Source organism: Malus sylvestris, chromosome 15 (genome assembly GCF_916048215.2).
Source record: "Malus sylvestris chromosome 15, drMalSylv7.2, whole genome shotgun sequence".
In the NCBI taxonomy this organism is placed as follows: Eukaryota; Viridiplantae; Streptophyta; class Magnoliopsida; order Rosales; family Rosaceae; genus Malus; species Malus sylvestris.
The window spans coordinates 5,003,325-5,027,958 of record NC_062274.1 but is presented as its reverse complement, the minus strand read 5'-3'; the positions used below and the strand labels follow the sequence as shown (position 1 = coordinate 5,027,958).

The 24,634-nt window shown below is 39.2% G+C and overlaps 1 protein-coding gene, 1 long non-coding RNA gene and 2 pseudogenes across 2 annotated transcripts; 3 read left to right on the top strand and 1 right to left on the bottom strand.

Annotated features, from left to right (window-relative positions):
• The first annotated feature begins 351 nt into the window (after positions 1–351).
• Positions 352–2,811, top strand: LOC126601187 (uncharacterized). The gene is made up of 2 exons (XM_050267864.1): positions 352–2,260; positions 2,558–2,811. The coding sequence occupies exons 1-2, from the start codon at positions 451–453 to the stop codon at positions 2,638–2,640; spliced, it is 1,893 nt and encodes a 630-aa protein (XP_050123821.1). The 5' UTR covers positions 352–450; the 3' UTR covers positions 2,641–2,811.
• A 2,288-nt stretch (positions 2,812–5,099) lies between these two features.
• Positions 5,100–6,390, top strand: LOC126601312 (3-oxo-Delta(4,5)-steroid 5-beta-reductase-like; annotated as a pseudogene).
• Positions 6,391–7,302: 912 nt separating this feature from the next.
• On the top strand, positions 7,303–15,768 carry LOC126601309 (3-oxo-Delta(4,5)-steroid 5-beta-reductase-like; annotated as a pseudogene).
• A 623-nt stretch (positions 15,769–16,391) lies between these two features.
• On the bottom strand, positions 16,392–20,585 carry LOC126601220 (uncharacterized). The gene is made up of 6 exons (XR_007615698.1): positions 20,501–20,585; positions 20,241–20,281; positions 20,059–20,119; positions 19,487–19,614; positions 18,800–18,872; positions 16,392–16,828 (listed from the first exon to the last, which is right to left on the bottom strand). It is a non-coding gene; the product is annotated as an uncharacterized LOC126601220 (long non-coding RNA).
• Positions 20,586–24,634: the final 4,049 nt, after the last annotated feature.

Sequence of the window (24,634 nt, the reverse complement as noted above, 5' to 3'; positions counted from 1 at the left end):
GCCGCGCGCACCATCTCTCTCATTACATGATCCAGTAATTACATAATGAGTCAAAAATTTATTATACTTTAGTATATAGCATAATCAGAGTAATGAATGGTTAAATGCGCAATCTCAATGTATGATATATATATATATATATATATATACTGATATATATATTTAAAGAGATAGACACACAACTATATACCATGAAAGCAAAGTTTTGTTTATGACAACCTTTACGTGGGGAGACTAACCTTTCTCGAAAATAAAGGCACAAATAATTCAACAGTACAAAGATGCCTCACAATATAAGATTTTAAATACAATACATGCGCCGTTGATGTCACTAAGCTACAAACACCTGGCCACTCTGCCCACTTGATCAATTTTGACCTTTTCCTTTCAATTCCCCTTATTGCTCTCCACAAAACCAAAACCCTAAATTCTCAACCTTTGCCCTCAGTCATGGATTCCCTGAAGAAAAGGGAGAAGAAAAACCTGCTCACCACAAAAGAGCAGGCTTGCACTAGACAGTTTTGCTTCTTTTGTACCATGAAAGAGCCAAACTCCTTCAAGAGAAGAGCTGGAACATCAGCCTGTTTCAAGGAACTACCTCACAAGGAAGACCAAGGAAATGTTCTAGTGCTAAGCAGCCTATGGAATGTTGCTATGGCTCACCCTGAAGACCCAGAGTTCCCATCCCTTGGAATCTTTGAGTGCATGGTACGGTTTATCCACAAAGGCATCAACAACAAGAGTAATACTTGGCTTCAGAGGGACCAAAACATCTACATCCCTTACTATGCAGCTCATGTCATTGGTTCTTACACCATGAACAAGGCTGAGTTCGCTGAAAAGGCAGTGGCATCAGGCGTGATTCCACCGCTTTTGGAGCTCCTCAGAGGGAAGATGAGTTGGGTCGAGCAAAGAGTTGCGGTTCGAGCGCTAGGTCATCTTGCAAGCTACGAGAGTACATTCGAAGCTGTGGCGGAGTACGAAGAAGAGGTGGTGAGATTAGCCATGAAATTAGCCTCTACATGTCTTGATGCGGTGTATGTTAGTTTTGTGGGGGTGAAAGATGAGAGAAAAAGACAGAAATACCATTGTGATTTGCTCACAAGAGGTGTTGGGGGATTTGAAATGGAGAACCGCAAGGCAGAAGAATGGGCTAGTCAGCTTCAGTGTTGGTGTCTCTATATCCTAAATTGTTTTGCTTGCAAAGAGAGGTCTTTGAATCTCATTTGTAATGGGGATTTTTTGAAACAATTGTGTGGAATGTGGGGTGGATTAGTCAATCAATCTTCACCAGCTGGCGTTGGACTTGTTAGGATTTTGTGCTATGGTAAATATGGAAGGAAAAAAATTGCTGAATCAAAGGAAGCTATTGAGAGCCTGTGTAATCTCTCAAGGTCTTCAGATGATTGGCAGTACATGGGGATCGACTGCCTCTTGTTGCTTCTCAAAGACCCGAATACGAGGTACAAAGTTATTAATATGGCCGCCTCGTTTCTTATAGATTTGGTTGAACTCAAAAGCCTTGGAGATAGATCAAACGTTGGTGAAGCAATCACAAAAGCACTTCTTCTAAACAAGTTGAACAAGAACAGAAGAATTGAAAAATATTTGGAAGAGGTTTGGAATTTGAAGGTAGAGAGGAGAAGGAAGGAGAGAGTGTTGTCTCAAGAAAAAAATGAGGAAAGTAGGGTTTTGGTGGATTTAATTAAACAAGAAGCAAATCATATGGTTTGTATGGGAGAAATAGAGGGAGCTATAATTAAGTATTCTGAAGCATTAGAAATGTGCCCATTAGGGTTGAGAAAAGATAGAATGGTGCTTTATAGCAATAGAGCTCAGTGTCAGTTGCTTATTGGAAAAGCAAATGCCGCCATTAGAGACTCGACAAGAGCTCTCTGCTTGTCGAGTCCGGTGAATTCTCACAGCAGAAGTCTTTGGAGAAGATCACAGGCTTATGACATGAAAGGATTGGCCAAAGAAAGCATGATGGACTGTTTGATGTTCATCAATGGCTGCATCAAGTCTGGGAGCAGAAAACGGGTGAAGGTTCCATACTATGCCGCACGTATGATCAACAAACAGATGGACGCCACTTGGCTCTTCGCCACTGCCAGGTCAAAGATGGCAACAAGTGATGATCAAGACTTTCAAGCGATGAAAGAAGTACAAGTGTCGGAAGGTAGGGTTAACTTATACGAGAGTGGCAACTACAAGCAAGATTACCATGATGAAATGAGGAGAATTATGATGGAGAAGAAAGGTAAGTGAAATTAAATTTGGCACTCGAAATTTCCAATACTAGAATGAGACAGTGTATTCAACCATCGTTGCGTCTTGTGCCAATAATACAACGTTATGTAGGTTGTAACATTAGCACAAAGCGACACATTGACGATATACTCATGTCATGTAAGATTACTTGTAAATGTTTGAAATTCAAATATTAGGTTAATACAATTGTTTCATTTTTCTAACGTGCGGTGTGTGTACGTCTTTGCAACTTTTTAGGGTTTATCAAGTGGAAGTATCAATCACCTTTGTGCTGTATCTTTTTCAGGTCTGTCCACCATTTTAGAAGAACCTTTAATTCAACCAGAGGAAGAGAGTAGGAGAAAGATGGAAAGGACGAAAAAGATGTAAGCTTTGGTCGTGGCTTGATCAGTGGAAGTTTTCGTGATGGGTCATTGGAAATCAGTAGTGATGCAAACTTATAACCACAAGATTTAACGATATGTTCTAGTTGAATTTAGGGTTTATGCAGTTGAAACTGTGTCCTTTTTAAAGCTATATACTACTGCATGCGTTAATTTATTCTTCACGATCAGCTTAGTATTATCTTTAGGTTAAGCGTTTTCTTGGTCAATTAGAATTTAGAGAGCTAGTTAAGCGCAACAAAATTTCTAATTTGATGATCTAATTAAAACATACTTTGTGTCTGGTAGTTAATCCAGACAATAGTACTGAACTGCATTTATATATATGTACTGTTATAATATATGGGGAAGGTGGAGAGGACCACTTAGGCATATCGATTAAACAAAATTTTCCATTGAAGAGAAGGACGAAATGAAAAGGTAAAAAGGTGTACCTAATTCTATCTTTAGTGCCTTTGTCTTCTGATCTACTTACTCAACTTTATCATCTTGAGTCCATGTGTTTATCACAATGGTGTGTTGGGACATCAAGGATTTAGGCTAAATTAATTAGAAATACACTATAAGACAGTAGATAGACAGATTGATAATACATGACTTGCGTATAACAAAGTCACTAAATAAGGAATTTTCAATTGATTTATTTTAAATACTGATATGCAAATCTCTCTCAATGGATTGCCTTTTGATCATTTCAAAATTCTCTATCTAATTTCTAGTAAACTAACCACGAGTTGGTGGCCCAGTTGTAAATGACGGATTATGAGGCCTTCTTCAAATTAAAAACTAGAGGTCTTGAGTTCGAAACCTGCTGCTGGTACAGTAGATAGACAGATTGATAATACATGACTTGCGTATAACAAAGTCACTAAATAAGGAATTTTCAATTGATTTATTTTAAATACTGATTTGCAAATCTCTCTCTATGGATTGCCTTTTGATCATTTCAAAATTCTCTATCTAATTTCTAGTAAACTAACCACGAGTTGGTGGCCCAATTGTAAATGACGGATTGTGAGGCCTTCTTCAAATTGAAAACTAGAGGTCTTGAGTTCAAAACCTGCTGCTGGTACAGTAGATAGACAGATTGATAATACATGACTTGCGTATAACAAAGTCACTAAATAAGGAATTTTCAATTGATTTATTTTAAATACTGACTTGCAAATCTCTCTCAATGGATTGCCTATTGATCATTTCAAAGTTCTCTATCTAATTTCTAGTAAACTAACCACGAGTTGGTGGCCCAGTGGTAAATGACGGATTGCGAGACCTTCTTCAAATTAAAAACTGGAGGTCTTGGGTTCGAAACCTGCTGTTGGTGTGGAAGCCAAACTTGTAGCTAGGGGGAGATTAAAATGCCTCTGTGAGTCTTCTCGTCTCTCGAAAGGGATGGATAACTAGTTGTCCCCCTTTTTAAGAAAAATAAAAAATTATAGTAAACTAAATCATAAGATACTTGATAATCCCTAATTCAAACAAAACATAAGGTTATTTCCAATGTTTGTATTGAGTAATTTGTACGTGGCGTAAGCATTTATTCTTAAACCGGAGGTTACGGCTCGAATTCTATGTGTTATATACTTATATATAAGCTAAATGACTCAAAATATTACAAAATAAATCACCTAGGTGAAGCAGTTAAATCGCACGTTGAGTTTAAATTTAGAAATTTTGTTTATGAATATGTAGAAAGAAAAAGATCTCTATTTTACCCACACCATGCAAAGAAAATATAGACAAGATCTCTACTATTTACAATTTGATATCCACCCTAGTTAGTTTTTGTGGTAGGCAAGCTAAACACTTCCGACTTTTAATTCATTCGAACCTAGGTTAATTAACAAACACACACACACACAATATCACAATTGATATTCAATTAACATCATGTAGCTATGTGCGCGTCACACTAAAATTTTAACTACCCATCACTTGATTCCAACATCAAATTCAAAGAAAGTTGATGTTTTATCATAAAATCAATTGGCAATACACGATGGTTCCTTTATTAATAAGCACATGTAAAGTCTATTCTTTCTCCAAAATAGGATGAACACTCTCAACACAATCAACCGATGAGCTACTATACATAGCACATGAACAGTTTAACCTAAGCACTGAAACTGATCCTTGATCGCAAAAGAAATGTGGGCCTAGTGCATAGATTGAAAGTGTACTATTTTGCTTGAGTAGTTGGGCTTCAAGCCCAGTAGGATAAGGCCCACAATGTTAATTTCTCTCTTTTCTTCATTTGGACACTGCTCCGAGAAGAGCTCATAGCTTACGTCATATACCCAAAAATATGAGCTGGTGGTGGTCTGGAGCTGCTCCTGCTACCAAGGTAAGAATAACACCACTAATCTCATTAAATCAGTTTATTAACTACTATAATATGTTTCCTCATCTCACCGATTATCTTATTTAATTGATTAATTAACGTGAATTGCTCAGAAGAAGTCGGAAGCAGCCGACACGTCAGAATCCCAAAGCGTGGGGCTAGTAATCGGCGTCACGGGCATAGTGGGCAACAGCCTAGCCGAGATCCTCCCGCTCCACGACACCCCCGGCGGTCCATGGAAGGTCTACGGCGTCGCGCGCCGCCCGCGCCCCAATTGGAGCGCCGACCACCCCGTCGACTACATCCAGTGCGACATCTCCGACCCCGAAGACGTCCAGACCAAGCTCTCCGGACTAACTGACGTTACCCACATCTTCTACGTGACGTGGACTAGCAGAGCCACCGAACTCGAAAACTGCGAGGCAAACGGCGCCATGTTCCGCAACGTACTCAGTGTCGTTATCCCAGCGGCTCCCAATCTTCGCCACATCAGTCTCCAAACGGGGACCAAACACTACATCGGACCGTTTGAGTGCATCGGCAAGATCCCGGCCCACGACCCTCCTTTCATGGAGGATCTTCCTCGGCTCGACGTGCCCAATTTTTACTACACGCTGGAGGACATATTGTTCGAGGAGGTCGAGAAAAACCCGGGCCTGACGTGGTCGGTCCACCGTCCGTACAACATTTTCGGGTTTTCTCCTCACAGCTTGATGAACATAATCGGGAGCTTTGCGTTTACGCGGCAATTTGTAAAAAAGAAGGTCGGCCGTTGAAATTCCCGGGAACAAAGGCGGCGTGGGAGTGTTAGGCGATGGCCTCGGAAGGAGATTTAATAGCGGAGCAGCATATATGGGCGGCGGTGGACCCGAATGCCCAAAACGAGGCGTTTAATATCAACAATGGGTATGTGTTTAAGTGGAAGCAGTTTTGGAAGGGTTTGGCGGAGCAGTTTGGGATTGAGGAGTACGGGTTTGACGAGGAGGGAGAGCGGCGAAGCTTGGTGGAGGAAATGAAGGGAAAGGAGGGGGTGTGGGAGGAGATAGTGAGGGAGAATGAGCTGCAGCCGACGAAGCTGGAGGAGGTGGGGGTGTGGTGGTTTGCCGACTATGTGTTGGGTGGGGAGGCGGTGTTGGATAGTATGAATAACAGCAAGGAGCATGGGTTTTTAGGGTTTAGGAATTCGTACAAGTCGTTTGTTTCTTGGATTGAGAAGATGAAAGCTTACAAGATTGTGCCATGAAGATCTTGTATTATTGTTACCGAAAAAAAAAGGAGCTTGTATTATAAATTCAAAGAGATATTTGTTATTTTTGGGTACGTTATTTCGTCCCACTCTAAACCATAGATAATTGTTACTCAGAATTTTATTAGTTGGGAAGTGTTCCAGTTTAACTATGGTTATGTAAACTATATATTAATAATAACATTTTTGTTAACTAAAAGAAAGTAGAAAGATAATTATGTTTTTTACCACAAAACAAAATCGTGAACAGTAAAGTAAATTCACATATACTAAATTTTACAGTTTTTTTAAAATCTCACCAAAAGTGATCCTAACATCCTTTAATTTTGAAAAATAAAACATAAAAAGAAAACTCCTTTCTCTAATCCACATTTCCCCCCTTTCTCCTTCTCATTTTAAAATAAAAATAAAAATTATTTTCAAACACAAAGTATGGGGCATATGCTAGTGTTAGTGGAAAGATGTCAAGTTTTGAAAGTGATGATGAGAACCATGGTTAAAGCTTTCTTAATTTATTTATAAATAAGGCTTTATAGTTGAAGTGATTAAACAATTGTCACTCAGCCATCTAAACTCTTATTTCAAAATAAAGTGCGATGTGGGTTCTTAGTGTCGTTAGATTAACGAGGAACCATAGCTACCTTCCCCTCCGACTTTTTTTCCTACTTGCTTTTTTCATTCATTTTCTGCCACGTGTACTCAATTATTACTTTAACTTGTGTATTTAATGTTTTGAAAAACTTATCATTTAATTTCCACTAAGAGCAAGTCCACCCCTAAGGACTTTGTGCCAGCACCCAGCCCATTTATTCACTCAAGTGAACAGTAATAGACCCTAATAAACAGTAATAGGCCAAAGTATCTCCATCCCTAACAAAAAAATAGCCTGGTCAATTTTATTAAACTATTATTATTTTTTATTATAAAATAATAAAAATAATAATTTTATTAAAAAAAAAAAGAAGGATAAGTCAGGTTCCCTATAACTCTCCCTTCCTCACTGCTCCTTCCGATCTGCCTTCCTCTTGTTCTCTCAAAATCCTCATGGAGCAGCCGCAGAGATGCCTCTCCACCCCTCTCTCCTCATCGTTGTCATATCCCTCCGTGGCCAAGCTGCTCACTTCTCACCAGATCGTCTCCCAGAGGGTCCAGATTCTCGACTTGGTCCAGACCCTCAACTTCTGAGGCAAGCTTTTGAAGGACGAGGCAGTAGTGTTCAAGCTGGAGACCACCACGGAAAGAAATGCGCCGTCTTTGAAGCTGGAATATTTCCCCTCGGCCAGCGTCGTGGATGGACTGGGCGCAGCGCTGTTGGCGGTGTGCGAAATCATTAACCCCCCGGAACGAGACAGGCCAGTCCCAAGGTGGCTGATGTCACGCTGGCGTCAGATAGGCCAGTCCCAAGGTCTGTCAATTCTGGGCTGGCTTGGAGACCAGCTTGGGCTGGGTGCCAGGCAAACACACGGGCTGGAGTGGATTGGCTGAGTCCCAGCCTGTTTTTTCCACTGGGTGCTGGCCTCTTTTTGCTCCGGTGGAACTGCTCTAATGCTTCTATTTAATCTACCAACAACTTTTTTGGTTAATCCAACAACATAATTTTCTCAACTGTGCGCTGGTGATCCAATAGTAAATGATTTAAAACGTCAAACACACATCATAAATCACACAATTTGCAGAAGCCTATTCAAATAAAACGCCCAATTCAACCAACAATTCACAAGGTTGCATAACTTAAAAAATCAACCACCAAAATTAACTTAAAACGTCGAACACACATCATAAATCAAACCCTAAAAGAAAACACTCAAATCCGCCATCAACCAAAACGTGGCCAACAGCCGAGAGAAATTGATAAACTGGGGTCAGATCAAGTGTAGGGCCAAGATTGGGACCGAACAGCCGCCGCCGCCACCATTTAGCAGCCCTTGACCTCTTTTTTTTTGGCTTAAATTTCATAATGGTCTCTGTGTTATAGTAATATAGCTAATCTAATTCCATGTTTTCGATTTGGTTAATTTAGTTTCCCGTGTCTTTGTTAGCTAATTAAGGACAATTCATTCAATCTCTTTTAAAAAATTCATAATAATAATCATATGAGAAATAATTACATTTTCTCTTTACAAAAAAATGCAAATCAATGAGAAATTACACATATAAAAAATAAAACTTGCAATCTAAAAAATGATTAAGGTTGTGACATAGACAATAGAGGAGGTAATGTTAGGGAGGAGATCAAAGAGTTGAGAGGAGAATAATTTTTCTCTTAATTTTTAATTTTATTTCATTTTAAATAATTTAAATCAAATAAATCATAATTTTATAAATAAGTTTATCATAATTTATAAACACAATGACCAAATTGGCCAAATTGAAAACATATGGACTAAATTGACCTAATGACTAAAACACATGGACCATTTTAACATTTAAACCCTTTTTTTTTAACATGGAAGCTAATTTTTCATCTTGTCTGTTGGTTTAGATCCAACGGCCAATAAACACCCTACGCACCCTCACACCCAACCCCACCCTGTCACAAACATCTTACAACAATGACTTGTGGTCAGGGGAGGCTAAAATGCCTATGTGCGTCTTTCCGGCCCCCAAAAGGGATGGATAACAGTGACTTACCATTAGTTATTCCCCTTTAAAAAAATTGAGTCTCAAATTACGTTGGGAGATGAGTAGCCCAATTGTCCGAAGAAGTACCACCGAACCAAAATGACAAATAGAAGAATAAATAACATTATTCACGCCCCCACTTTTTTAGTGTAGAACTGCGAGATCAACATAATTGGGGGTTTTGGGGTTTGTTGCAGTGAAGGAATTAGGGTTTCCCCAACGTAATTATGGTGTAGCAACCTAAATTCACTTTCTTGGCCACTTTAGATGTGTCTTTCTGAAGAGCATGAAGTTTCTTTGAGGGACTGGTAGGCTTAACCATTTGAATTTGGGGGTTTGGTATCAGGGATTGTAGATTCACATCGAAGTAATTTACTTTGTTACCATATACATTCATATACATTAATGAGCCCTTCTTGGTTTTTGAAACGTGGGTTCTTTTGGGATTGATGTTTTATACGTCATTAGGTTGCTGAAGGAGGATTTGAAATCGATTTTTGTTACAATTCAGACCATTCATTAGTTGAGACAGTGCAAGGTTTTGAATTTTTTCAGAGAAGTTCATACTTAGATTTTAGAATGTGAAAGAAAGAAGAAGTAGTAATTAAATACAAATGATTGAACACTTAGAGTTAACATCGGTAAAGCTCTAGACTGTCTGTTATATCTTTGCAAATACCGCTGCATGATTTTCCATAGTTTGAGGGAAAAAAGAAGGAATCTTTTTGGATTTTGAGACATTGGTTTTTCCAAGTTCTTTTGAATGCACAAGAACTTTTTTAATAAGAAAAAAAAATAATTCTTTTAAGCCTGATTATATATTAAGGTCAACTGGGCCATTTTCCGCAGCGTCTTGTGTGCTCTGATCCCAGTGGCTCCGAACCTCTGCCATGTGTCCTTACAGACCGGGACCAAACACTACCTACCTCGGACCGTTTGAGTCTATAGGGAAAGTCAAAGCCCACGACCCGCCGTTTACGGAGGACTTGCCTAGGCTTGACGTGCCCAATTTTTACTACTCTTGAAGACGTATTGTTCGAAGAGGTTGAGAAAAAAAAGGGTTTAACTTGGTCGGTACATCGGCCTAATAATATTTTTGGGTTTTCTCCTTATAGCTAGATGAACATAATTGGTGCGCTTTGCATTTATGCTGCTATATGTAAGAAGGAAGGAAGACCTTTGAATTTTCCCAGAAGCAAAGCAGCTTGGGAGTGTTATTCGGTGGCTGCGGATGGGAATTTGATAGCGGAGTAGCATGTATGGGCGGCGGTGGATCCGTATGCGAAAAACGAAGCATTAATGTGAACAATGGGGATGTGTTTAAGTGGCAGCATTTTTGGAAGGTGTTGGCTGAGCAGTTTGGAATTGAGGAGTATGGGTTTGAAGAGGAGAGTGCTGGGCAAGGGTTGGTGGAGATGATGGAGGGGAAAGTAATAGAATTTTTTACGGGATAATTCCTTGTATTACTTCCTTGAAATATATACAAATACAATTCTTGTTCTATAAGGAAACTAAAATTAAAAAAGACACAACAAATAATCCTTCCTAAAAAAGGATTCCTAATATTTACAATATATTTACATACTTATTTTTGAAGACTCACGTTTACACTCCCCCTCAAGTTGGTGCATAGATATCACACATGCCCAACTTGACAAGTGAGTCACCAAACTTTCGTCCACACACTGCATGAGTAAGAACATCTGCAAGTTGCTCCTCTGACTTTACAAACGGTATTGATACAATCTTCTTTTCAAGCTTCTCTTTAATAAAATGTCGATCCACCTCCACATGCTTCGTTCTATCATGCTGCACTGGATTATCAGCGATATCTCTTGCGAACTTGTTGTCACAATACAACTTCATAGTCTCCTCTGGTTTAAACCCAAGTCCTAAAAGAAGTTTTCGTAGCCAAAGGATTTCACAAATTCCTTGAGCAATTCCTCTATATTTGGCCTCAGCTGAAGATCATGATACCACCTTCTGTTTCTTACTTCGCCATGTCACCAAATTTCCTCCAACAAAAGTAAAATACCCAGAAGTAGACCGTCTATCAGTTACATCACCTGCCCAATATGCATCAGTAAACCCTTCAATTCTCAAATGCCGTGTTTCCCATACAATACTCATTTTCCAGGTGCCGACTTCAAGTATGCCAAGATACGCATAACAACAGTCATGTGATCCACATTTGGTGAATGCATGAACTGACTCACAACACTTACAGCATAAGCAATATCAAGACGAGTATGAGCCAAATAAATAAGTCTCCCTACAAGCCTCTGATATCTACCTTTGTCAACCAATCTCTGACTTGGATTCAAATCCAAATGATGCTTCTCAACAATAGGAGTCTCTACTGGCTTACATCCCAACATACCAGTCTCTTTTAATAAATCTAGCACATACTTACGTTGAGACAAGAAGATACCTTTAGGTGAGCGAGCAACTTCAACTCCCAGAAAATATTTGAAATCTCCTAAATCCTTCATTTCAAATTCGGCTGCAAGGTTTCCTTGCAACTTGGACATCTCATCAACATCATCTCCTGTTATAATCATGTCATCTACATAGTTAATCAAGGCTGTTACTTTATTTTGTTTACGTTTTACAAATAACGTATGATCAGAATGACTCTGACGATATCCATTCCTTCTCATCACTTGAGTAAATCTATCAAACCATGCACGAGGCGATTGCTTAAGCCTATAAAGTGACTTACGCAAATGACATACTCTAGTATTCCCACCATTGCTATATCCAAGAGGAAAATCCATATATACTTCTTCCTCCAAATTTCCATGGAGAAACGCATTCTTCACATCAAACTGTTTTAATGGCTAGTCCATATTTGCAGCTAAAGAGATAAGAACACGTACCGTATTCATCTTGGCAACTGGGGAGAAAGTCTCTTGATAATCCACCCCATATGTTTGAGTATACCCTTTAGCCACCAACCTTGCTTTGTATCTGTCGACCGTTCCATCAACCTTATATTTAACTGTAAATACCCATCGACATCCCACGATCTTCTTTCCTGCGGGTAGCATCATCACCTCCCAAGTATTATTTTTCTGTAATGCCAACATCTCCTCATCCATTGCTTTCGCCCACTTTGGATCTTTTAGAGCTTCCTCCACTCGAGTTGGTACTTGAATAGACTCCATATTGCTCACCAAGGTCTGACGTTCTGGTGCAAGCTTGTTACATGATACATAATTGGCTATCGAATACTTCACCTTCCCTTCAGGAGAAAACCTATCAGGAGGCACACCTCGATTTTGTCTTAGTGGAATTTATAAGTACTCACATTATTACTTGGATCAGTTACACAATCATTTACAATACTTACCTCAGGAATATTCAAAGAAGACGTATTGGGCGTCACGTTGGAACTAGAGAGAGAGGGCGTACTGGACTCAGCAAGAACAAGTGTAGTGGCTTCGGCAATGGACTGTTGAGCACTAGGACATTCCTCGGCACTAGCTAGCCGAGCCTCTAGCCGAGGCTCTCTTATGGGCTCGGTCAAATCACCACCATCATCTGAGTTGTCAACACACTCGGTACTCTCTGTACATTCGGCACCAACAATTCCCGGTCTTACACGCTGTTCAATAATCACATATCCCTCTAGATCCAACCAACTTAGATTACCAACAATATTATTCTCCCCCTGGTGATCTGAAGTAGAAGGTACCGAAGTGTAGAAATATTCTGTTTTAGAGAAGGTCACATCCATGGTTACATACATATGCCGGGTTTCAGGATGGTAACACTGATACCCCTTTTTGTGAGAAGAAAAACCCAGAAAGACACACCGTAATGCACACGGATCTAATTTACTACGATGTATTTTCTGAATATGAACATAAGCCACACAACCAAAGACTCGAGGGGTGAGAGTATTACGTGACACCACGGGAGCATGTTGTGTGAGGACTTGAAAAGGCGTTTGAAAACTAACCACCCAAGAAGGCATACGATTAATAACATACACGGCATATGTAACTGCTTCAGGCCAAAAACGGGGAGGAACGGAGGCCCCAAGGAGCAAGGCATGGGCTGTTTCCAAAATGTGGCGATTCTTACGCTCTGCAACCCCATTTTGTTGCGGAGTATGCGGACACGTAGTTTCATGGAGGATCCCTTGATCACGTAGAAAACCCGACAACTCAGAATTGATGTATTCTCCGCCATTATCAGAACGGAGAACCTTGATAACAGAAGAATATTGTGTCTGAACCAACTGAGCAAATGACCGAAATATGTCACTAACATCACTCTTATTTTTCAACACATAAAGCCATGTCATACGAGTGCAATCATCAACAAATGTAACAAACCACCGGATTCCCGAAGAAGTAGTAACTGGAGAAGGCCCCCAAACATTGGAATACACAAGATCAAACGGAAAAGGTCTTTTATTCATACTAGGAGGAAACGAAGCACGATGGCTTTTAGCAAGAATACATAATGCACAATGTAAGTCTGATTCATTTATTCCACTAAATAAACTAGGCACCATATGCCTTAAATATCTAAAGGATGCATGCCCTAATTGACGATGCAATAACCATACTTCTTGTATATTACTATCACGGAACACTCGTACTGCATGAGCTCTGCCAGGAACGACATCATCCACATAGTACAACCCCTCTCTCTTAGTGCCACGCCCAATTATCTCCTTGGTCTGAATATCCTGAAGTAGACAAAAGGACGGATACATTAAAACAACACAATCCAATTGTTCAGTAACTTGTGGTATAGACAGTAAATGATGTGATAAAGATGGAATAAGTAAACATCGGTGTAAAGGGAGAGAGGCCGTGAGATACACGGTGCCAGCACCAATAACAGGAGCACGGGTACCATTGGCGGTGGCTATATATTCCCTGTGAGATGTTGTCATACATTGAAACATATTCTTATCACATGTCATATGATTCGTTGCACCAAAGTCCAGAATCCAACATGTATGATGCTTAGGATCAGCGGCCAAAAGACCATGCCCTACAGTACCTGCGGTGGAGGACGAGTCACCATGGGTAGAACGAGTCAGCAAGGATTGACTCGGGTCATTACCAGGAGTGTCGGCCTCCTTTGCTGATGGTGGGGCTGTAGCTAGGGAGGCACGACCTCCATTGTTCCCTGCACTTCCACGTTCATTTGCATGCAATTTCTTCTTCAATTCTGGAAACCAATCAGGTACCCCATGCTTAGCAAAACACGTATCCTCAGTATGACGGGTTTGTCCACAGAAAGTACACTTCAAATCATCTTTATTTTCTCGGTTGAAGGGACGAGAATTTAAAGAGTGATTAGAAGAATTATTAGGACGAGGGACAGCAGCTGGCTAAAAAATCATGGCTATGGACGACGGCCCACCTTGGTTGTTACTTCCACCATCATAGTAGCATGTCGTTGTGCTTCACGCCGAACAACAGAAAACACTTCCTCAACAGGTGGTAAGGGATGAGTACGTAGAATATCACTCTGTACCTTATCAAAGATATCATCCAAACCCGCCAAAAAAGCATACACACGATCAATTTGAATCTCTTCTCGAAGGGTCTTGAGATCCACAACACACTTCATCTTGATTGGTCTCCTTTGATCTAACTCCTGCCAAACGGACTTGAGGTCAACATAATACACACCAAATGGCCGGCCCTCTTGACGGAGTCTGAAGGATTTAACCTTCAGTTCATAAATTTGAGAAATATCTGAACCATCATAATACGTCCGAGCCACCTCTTCCCAAACTTCTTTCGTAGTACGCAGGTGAATAAAAAATCCCATGATAGCATGTTCCATGGAATTGATTAACCACCATTTTACTATTGCATTCCCTGTCTCTCATGTCATATATTCAGCACTATCCTCAACAGGCTCCTTGGTACTCCCAGTCACAAAGCCCTTCCTACCGCGTTCAGCGATGTGCATCTCCAAAACCTTGGACTAAAGAGGATAATTTGATCTATTTAATTTCACGGTGTTTGGTACAGCAGACGCATCACTCTGAATGACGACAGGATTCAATACTGGATTATTGGTTGAGTTATTGCCTTTCAACTTCAACACGCCACTGCCTCTTTCTGATGCCATTCGGCTTTACCACACACACACGGCACTGTGCAGAAAAAAAAAACACACACACACGGCAGAAACAGCAAAACTGACGATGAGTCACCACACTGCTGCGCAAGCAGCAATACCACACACACACGACACTGTGCAAAGATCAGTCAACCACACACAACACCACCCACACTGCTGCACACACCAGCAAGAGTACACACACACACGACAACACTGTTTTCTGCAGAAGATTTGTAGAAAAAACAACCAACCAAGCACAGCAGAAAAACTAGGGTTTCGGCAACACTGGCTCTTGATGCCAAATAGAATTTTTTACGGGATAATTCCTTGTATTACTTCCTTGAAATATATACAAATACAATCCTTGTTCTATAAGGAAACTAAAATTAAAAAGGACACAACAAATAATCCTTCCTAAAAAAGGATTCCTAATATTTACAATATATTTACATACTTATTTTTGAAGACTCACGTTTACAAAAGTCGGTGTATGGGATGAGATTGTGAGGGAGAATGAGCGTGGTGATTTGTTGACTTTGTGTTTGGTGGGGAGGGTGTGTTGGACAATATGAATAAGAGCAAAGAGCATGGCTTTTTGGGGTTCAGGAATTCCCAAAAGTCCTTCATTTCGTGGATTAAGAAGATGAAGGCTTACAAGATTGTTCCGTGAAATGTATTATGATGAAGAAGAGAGAGAGAGAGAGAGAGAGAGAGAGAGAGAGGGAGAGAGAGAGAGAGAGAGAGAGAGAGAGAGAGAGAGAGAGAGAGAGAGAGAGAGAGAGAGAGAGAGAGAGAGAGATAGAGTTCATATATATATATATATGTGTGTGTGTGTGTGTGTACAAATAAGAAAATGAAGCCTAGGGAGAGTACCTATAACATGCATATTTAATTACAATAAAAAATTGCTATTCTTACTGTTTATTTATACTATTTTTGTATTGTCTCTTTAATAAAGATGGAACTCACATGTGTTAACTGACCTTACCTATATTAGAGAGATAGTATAAATGATAGTGTAAAATGTAAATAGATGATAAGTGTAACACAAAGATGAGAGTTTTCTTTAATTTATACTGGGTTATTTTAAATCTAAAGTTAGGTGCATTTGTTTGTTCATTCAATTTTAATCTTTAAATAGATAAGAAAACGAGAAAATATGCCGGCGCATTGCAGCGGGACTTGAATGTATTAGTCGCAACAGAGATGAATAGTTTTCGCACAAAGCAACTAAAAAGACGTAGCACCTAGAATCAATGAACAATTGGGACATCTCACTCATATGTGAGAGTCTCAATCCCTATTTCAAATCCCTATTGGACAAAAGTCCTATTTCTTCTTCAAATTGAATCAACATCATTGATCAAGCAATTAAACATTCCTACTGGTAAATAATTGACCCAAGAGTTGAGCAGATATATAGGGATTGGAAAAAGAGGACGCAATTAAACTATATAATTTAACAAAAGTAAAGGTCAATACAACTCTTCGAATTAAACTATATATCTAATTTACTAGAAAACTTTGTAAAATTGATTGTTTACCTGATATAAGCACTTAATTTTCCTATTTAAAACAGTTTACCCATTCTTGATAAGTAAAATATAGCTTAAGCTTAATTTATTAATAGCTTAATGCAGTTCAAAAGTATTTTCTATTGTGGCGAGAAGGAGAAGCTACAACCAACCCCGCCTTAACTTTTAACTTTTTCAGATGCATATTTACAGTTTATCTACACCCTCATACCATGTGTCTTGAGCTATTATCTATCCTCCACTTGCAGCATTTTCGCTCTTTTGCACGGGAACCTCGACAGCAAACAATTTCATCTGTTACCGGTTAATGGAGATGTCTTCTGCACGACTAGATTACAAAAGGGAGAGAAAAACAGTATTACAAAAACACATTATACTCAAAATCATCACTAAAGATATTTTCAAACAAATCACAATCCATTATACAAAGTGGATCCAACTCCAAGACAAGACTAAGCAAACACACAAAATGTATAAAAACCCAATAAAAGTAGAAGTGTAACAATATTGTTATGCATGTAGATTTATTCTCACAAATAACGAATATAAGAATTTGATGATCTTGTTACTCAAGCTCCAAGGAAAAATGAAATAAAATTCAATGGTTAAAATCAATCCTTATGTAAATGTAATCCCCACATCTATATCATTCAAGTACAATGAAATTCAATGGTTTCAACCAAAAAAAAAAATCCTGATTGACTTGAGTTCAGGACATTCAAGTACAACGTAATTGAAATATGTGCAAAAGATTCTTTGAAAACATAACATACAAACAAAACTTAATTGAAAGCAGAAAAAAAAACTTGGACATGAGAACCGATAAACGCATTGTACCATAAAATGGCTCTACATGAGAGAGGGAGCGAGGGTAGAAAAAGTGTGCAGAAAGAGAGAATGCACATAGTCATAAATCTTGAAACATCCCAATGTTACAAAAGCAGTAGTACAAAATGCCTCACATAAAGATAGAAGAGCCCAAAAATAAGTAAGAAAGACATTGGTTGCTCCATCTATAGCACATTTTGCAACAACAGTTGGGCTTGAAACTAAAATATCATAAATACATTTATGTAAGGGTAATCGGAACAAAAAAATGGAATTGAAAGTCAATTACGGACTACTCCGGTGTTTACCCAATATTGGGGAATCAAAAATTTGGGAGACCATGCAAATTTTGGAATCCAACTCCAAAATTTGGAGGAATTGGATTCCTCACAATTTGGTGGAGGTTGAATTCTGAGGTATTGGAATGCATTTTTTCCTCCCCTTTATACCCTCGAAAAAGATAAACAATCAATGGAGACCGAGCAGCACACACTCATAAATAAAATATTAGCAACCTTTACTTGAAGATAAACATAATGCATACAGAAGAATAAAACTGTAAATAAAAACTTTGCACACAACTTTTGCACTGAAGATGAGAATTAAAAGAATCACACCATACTTGCCCTTTCAAAAATAAATCCTGGACCTACAGATTCAGAAAAACCCTGTGAGCCATTCACATGTACCTATCAAAGTGCACAACACCATTAAATGCTAGAGTTGACATCTACCTGTTCATCCACAGAACAGATACAGTGAAGGAGACACAGAAAACAAACCAAGCTTCAAGTCTTGATGTCTAATCTAAATTAGAGTACGCTCATCTAGAAGACAAAGTAATACACATTTCTTAGGAAATTGTTTTGCAGTAGAGGCTATATAAGTGATCATTTCAACAACCTGTTGTTGAACATGCGCTTATCAAGACTAACAAAGTAAAGCAAACAAAAAAAGGCATTGTTAAATCTCCCTAACTACAAATTCATAAAGTAACACCACCAAAACAAACAAAAAAATGCGTTGTTAAATCTTCCTCACTTTAAAAATTAAGGAATATCCCCACCGTAAAAAATAACCCCACAAAAAAACAAAAAAAAAACAAAAAAGACTCTGTAAAGACAGCACTCTTTTAAGATACCCCAACTAAATCAGTTAGCAGCAAGAGACCAACATGGCAAGGAGAGTCTACAAAAAGGAAAAAGAACAGAAGATATAAAATAGTAGACAAATGGTCATAGCTATATTGATTGAAATTGTTCAGAAAAAAAACAATGTTGAATACATACTTCCTTAGAATAAAAAAATGATTAATTCATTATAATGGTTTTTTGTAACCTAAGTAGAAAATGATACAACTTAATAACGATGGAACCCACATACCTATGTCATTTCTTATTCGGGATCAAATAGAGCATATTTCTTATTTGGGAACCAGAAATTTAAGATTGCAAGCTCGAGACTTCCATACCTCTAACCGAAGTCAGCATGCTGTCTAGTAGTCCAAACCTTGATCCTTGATGAATTGAACTTCCTTCTTTGATCTAACAATCGAAAAATAGATAAATTAGGCAGCATGTCATATCAATATAACACCCCTATACGTACACACACACATACCAAAACAGCCTACATTCAGATTTGCATCATATCCTTGTTTCTAACTCTCTGGGGAATTTTCATGAACACCTAATAGGCAAGATTTGCTTCAATATAAAAGAAATCTGATTTAGTCAGAGATCTTAATTGCATGTATATCTGAACAACCATGCTTGTTAGTCAGTCATGTTATAGGATGTATTTAACACTTCCCATTAAAAATGGTAGTCATAGTAGAGAATCCAACCTGACCAAAGAAAGTGGATTTCCTCACTTTCTAGTGCTATTCTATTTACCATGCTTGAGACTATTCAAAGATGAAAAAAGTGGAAATTTCATGCAATATGAAAACAAATCCCTGATAGTTAATAATGCTTACCATAGAAAGCTAACAATCTTATTTTGTACGAAAAACATGAAGATCACTAAAAGACACCAGAATATAACTTTCATCAATGACATACTTTATGAGAATTTTGGATCCAAAAGTGGCTCCAATAAAATAAATTTAGGCTCGTATATGCTATATATTAACATGTGAAAAAAAAAACATGCATACCTAATGAAATAATGAGGAGAATGGCCTTTGACCATTTGTTGTCTTTTATACAACTCTTTTCATCCATGCCTTCATGTTTGTATCCTTTGGGACATTGACATGAATAATTTCCAGGTGAATTTATGCATCTGGAAAGTAAGGAACCATGGACGAACATCAATTAAAATCCCAATTTTTAAATTGGTTGAATTGGGAAAGAACCATTTGTACGTTCACATGGTGTTGAGAGAAATAACCCTAAAAATAAAGCACTACACATACACAAAATCTGTTCAGCATAAAAAGCAGCAAGAAACTAATGTAATTTTCAGCTTCTAACTCATCCATTTGATTTGTTCAGTTTCTAACTCATTCATTCAATCAACATCATCCAAGTCAGAAAAGATAGAACATAAAAATGAATAGGATATATAAATAGGGGCTTCATCTGAGTCAATATCAGCCACCATTCCCCAAAAAATTGATGTCAGGACTCTGCCAAGCATCTATGAAGCCCCTTCAAAGTAAGACACTTGTTAAGGAACAAAATGGTGAAGAATACGAAAGGTAAGTAGGGACAATCATCAACTCACCTACATATCCAGCACAGTAGCCAATGTCTTCCTCTCTTTTAGCAATATGCAAATCCCTCATCTGCAAACAATAATTTGGAATCTTGAGATACCAAATCCACTTCAACAGGGTTTGACGGTTGCATTTTTTCATAAAATTTAAAAACTAAAAGCAACAACAATATTAATAAGTGAGCACTCACCAAAAAATAAAGGAATGGAAAGAGCGATGATATTGTTAGTGCTACAAAATGATCATCAACAATAGATCAGGGTTAAAACATTTATAAAAAAGTTAGAAGACGGTGCAGATATAAACATTACTTAACAAAAATGATTTCGAGTGTGAGAAGCAATCAAATTACAGGATCAGCTCTTTCGCCTTCAAACACACTCATCAACACCATATTAAATTTCACATTTTAGGCAATGGCAAACTACCAGAAACGAAAATGATTTATACCTTTTATCAAAGATCTACAGCCTTGGTTCTTCCACCATTGCTTGTCTTCTTCGGTCTGGGTTTTACTTTCCTAACAGTCTCTTCCTTCCCTGGTAGTTTTTTGTCTTGCAAAGAGAAAAAAATTAGGATTTGTTTATACCATATTTAGGGCCTCGTATTTAGACCTCGTATAAATACTCGAGGGACTTAAATGTAATTATGTAATAAAGGAAGGGGCAAATATGTAATTAGAAGATGAGCCCTTATTTTATAAAAGGGTCTCCTCACCCTAACAAACCCTAAGCCTCTAGCAAAAGCTCTCATACTCTCTCCCTCACAAATACTCTCAGAGAAATACAATCAATGTGGACATATCCCAAACCTTAGGGTGAACCACGATACATCTTGTGTTATTTACATTTCTTGCAGATTCACGGTCGGATTTACGTTATTCCAAGACCTCCGGTTTTGTACATCAACATTTGGCGCCGTCTATGGGAATCGATACGAAAAGTTGTGTCAGTTCTCTTTCATTTTTTCACCTCCACTGTGAATCTGTAAAAATCACAATAAACCAAGAACACCATTCTCTCTCTCTCTCAAAATTCTGAGATACCCAGAAAAGCCCATATCTCTGTTTTGAAAAGAAAAAAACGACAAAGACAAAAGCAGCTTGATCTGTATCAAACTATAGAAGGCTGTTGAGATGGCATCATCGACAGAGACAAAAAATATCGTGGTCAACGCTCAGTCTCTCTCCGTCTTTAGCTTTCCGCCATAGGCAAAAGCTGCAAGAAATACCAAATTTCCTCTAAAGTGAGGACAGGCTCACACTCCAACTCACACAACAACATAAGCTTGATTGAGCTCCGGCGAGGTCTCGCGGACGACTGCTGAACGATTGTACGGCATCGGGTTCCACATCCCCCGCCGAGATCTCACCCTTTCGCACGGAGCTCGCGCCTCCTACCACCTACTCCATGACGTCGAGTACTGGCAGCTCCATGTTATGGGCTGCTGCTGAAAAGAAGACGCCGATGAGGGCTCATTTACGACGTCACCCACATGTGCGCCACCCCCGTCGTCCTCAACACACTCTTTAACACCTAGAGATCCATGGAGGAGGTTATTTCCCAACACGCAGCCATCTGAGACTGTTTCTCTCTCATCGTAAATCCGAGGCAAAACCTGCAACGCCGAGGCCCAACCAATTGAGCCTCCAAAACCCAAGACTCTGACAAAGTCACAGTTTCAACATCGCCGCTGCTGTCGACGTAAAGACCAGTACCGTCCGCAGAACCCCTTTTCAGCGGCGGATCTGGGGCGACACCTACCCTGAGTCGGATTTCAGGTCTTTCACTCAGCTCCTAGCCGAAGCTATGGACTTGCCGGCGGGTTCCACAATGAAGATGAGTTTTTTTTTTCTTTTTTTTACCAAGAACCCAGCTGATGGTTTGAAAAAATTAGGTAGAGGTACCGAAAGTGGGGAAGGCGGTTCCGGGTTTAAGCAGAGCAGGCCTTATAAAGCTTTATCAATGCTTTTCTGAAATTTAGAGGAAGTGAGAGACTAAAAAGCTGATGGAGAAAGTGGAAAGTCAAATGGTCTTCAAAGGCCATAAAACATGGGTAGACAGATATAATTGCGGAAGACCAGGGATAATCGCAGGGGACTCGTGGACCATGCAGAAAGGAAAAGCAGAAAGAAAAAGAAAAAGTAAAGCAAAAGCTTCTGCAGCCATCTACCATTCCACTACCCAACCTTCAATTGTGCATATACTATCCCATTATCCAACCATCTGCCATACCCACCTACAACAATGTTTTTGAATGATGTAATTTATTTTTCTTATCTTTCGGAGATATCTGTTTAAACCCCATCAGAGGGTAAAAAAAAAGAAAAGGCAAAGCCCAAAATAAATGGGCTGGAATGTCGTGCGAATGTCCATAAGCCCAAAATGGCACCAACCAGATGAACCAAAGTCAGTCCAGTACCACAAAAATTTATTTGGCAACCCGTCGCTATTATCACCAACCAGGTGACCAAAAGTACGTCCAGTACTCCAAAATTATTCGGTAACCCGCCGCTACTACCACCAACCAGATCATCAAAAGTACGCCCAGTACTTCCAAAATTATTCTGCAACCCGCCGTTATTATCACCAACCAGGTGACCAAAAGTACGCCCATTACTCCAAAAATTATTCGGCAACCTGCCGCTATTACCACTAACCAGGTGATGAAATGTACAACCCGTACTTTAATATCATTTGGCAACTAGCCATTCATGCTACCAACCAGATGATGAAATGTACAACCTGTACTCTCATTCATGCCACCAACCAGGTAATCAAAAGTACACACAGTACTTCAAATCATACATGAGCATTACTCATGTCAATCATACATAAACATTCATGAGCATTACTCATGTCAATCATACATAAACATTCATGAGCATCACTCATGTCAACATCCATGAGCATCACTCATGTCAATCAACATAAATATTCATTAGCATCACTCATGTCAAAAGCTTCATTTACAGAGCTCTAGCTTCAAAAGCGTCATTTACAAAGCTCTAGCTTTAAAGCTTCACTTGCAAAGTTTCACCTACAAAGCTTCAGTGCAGGGTATACAAATACCGCCTCCGAACAACCGTCACTTCAGCCCATACATGGATTCAATTTGAAGTCTCCAGCCAACAGACTCTATTGACCGAAGACTTGGGGGACTACATTATGTACCATATATTGGGCCTCAACTGGGCCTCATGAAAAATACTTAGGGGACTTAGCCCATTATTTATGTATTAAGGAGCGAGCCCTTATTCTAAAAAATGGACTCCATCACTTTCATTAGAGAGCACCCATTATTCATGTACTGAGGAGTGAGCCCTTATTTTATAAAAGGGACTCCCTTACTATCATTAAAGAGCAACGCCGCCAGCTGAGCAACCGCCTAGCCGCAAGCGTCACTCCTAACCCATAACTTATGTATTGAGGAGTGAGCCCTTATTCTATAAAAGGGACTCCCTCACCACCATTAGAGAGCATCGCTGCCTACTGAGCAACCGCCTCGTCGCGAGCATCAACTCTAGCCCATCATTTATGTATTGAGGAACGAGCCCTTATTCTATAAAAAGGACTCCCTCACCATCATTAGAGAGCATCAACTCTAGCCCATCATTCATGTATTAAGGAGCGAGCCCTTATTCTATAAAATGGACTCCCTTACCTTCAAACGCCACAAGCCGAGCTAACCAAGGCAACATAAGCCATGAGCCGAGCAGCCTCACAGCGTGTGCTACTTCTAGTTGAGCGTCATTTCAGATTGAGCACTGCCTCATATCGAGCATCAGTTCAAGACAACATCTAGTTACTTCGACCCATACATGGACTGAATTTCAAGTCTCCAGCCAAGAGACTTTCTTGACTGAAGACTTAGGGGACTACTGTTTATACCATATTTAGGGCCTCGTATTTAGACCTCGTATAAATACTCGAGGGACTTAAATGTAATTATGTAATAAAAAATAGGCAAATATGTAATTAGAGAAGGAGCCCTTATTCTATAAAAGAGCCTCCTCACCCTCACAAACCCTAAGCCTCTAGCAAAAGCTCTCACACTCTCTCCCTCATAATTACTCTCAGAGAAATACAATCAGTGTGGAGGTAGCCCAAACCTTGGGGTGAACCACGATACATCTTGTGTTATTTACATTTCTTGCAGATTCACGGTCGGATTTACGTTGTTCCAAGACCTCCAGTTTTATGCATCAACAGGATTAAATTCTAAACGCAAGGTTCCTTGATTCTTCCGCTTCAGAAATTTGTTAGCCAAAAATTAGAGAAAATAAGCTTTGGTTCAGAACTTACTCTCTGTAGACATGGGTTCCTCCTCAATTTTCGTCATCCTCCTCTTTCTGCAATCTCTCTCTGTTTCTCTCCTTGTCTCTGTGTAATCGTTTTCTCCCATTCTTTCTGCGTTCTTCCCTCTGTGCAAGCTCATACTCACCAACTCCCTCAATCAACTCTCTCCATTCTCTATCCGTGAAGCATCAATAATATGAAAACTCAATTCGAATTTTCATTGCTTGGATGGAGAAAATTAAGGAAAGAAAGAACAAATTAGGGTTAGCACTAAAGTTGAGAGAGA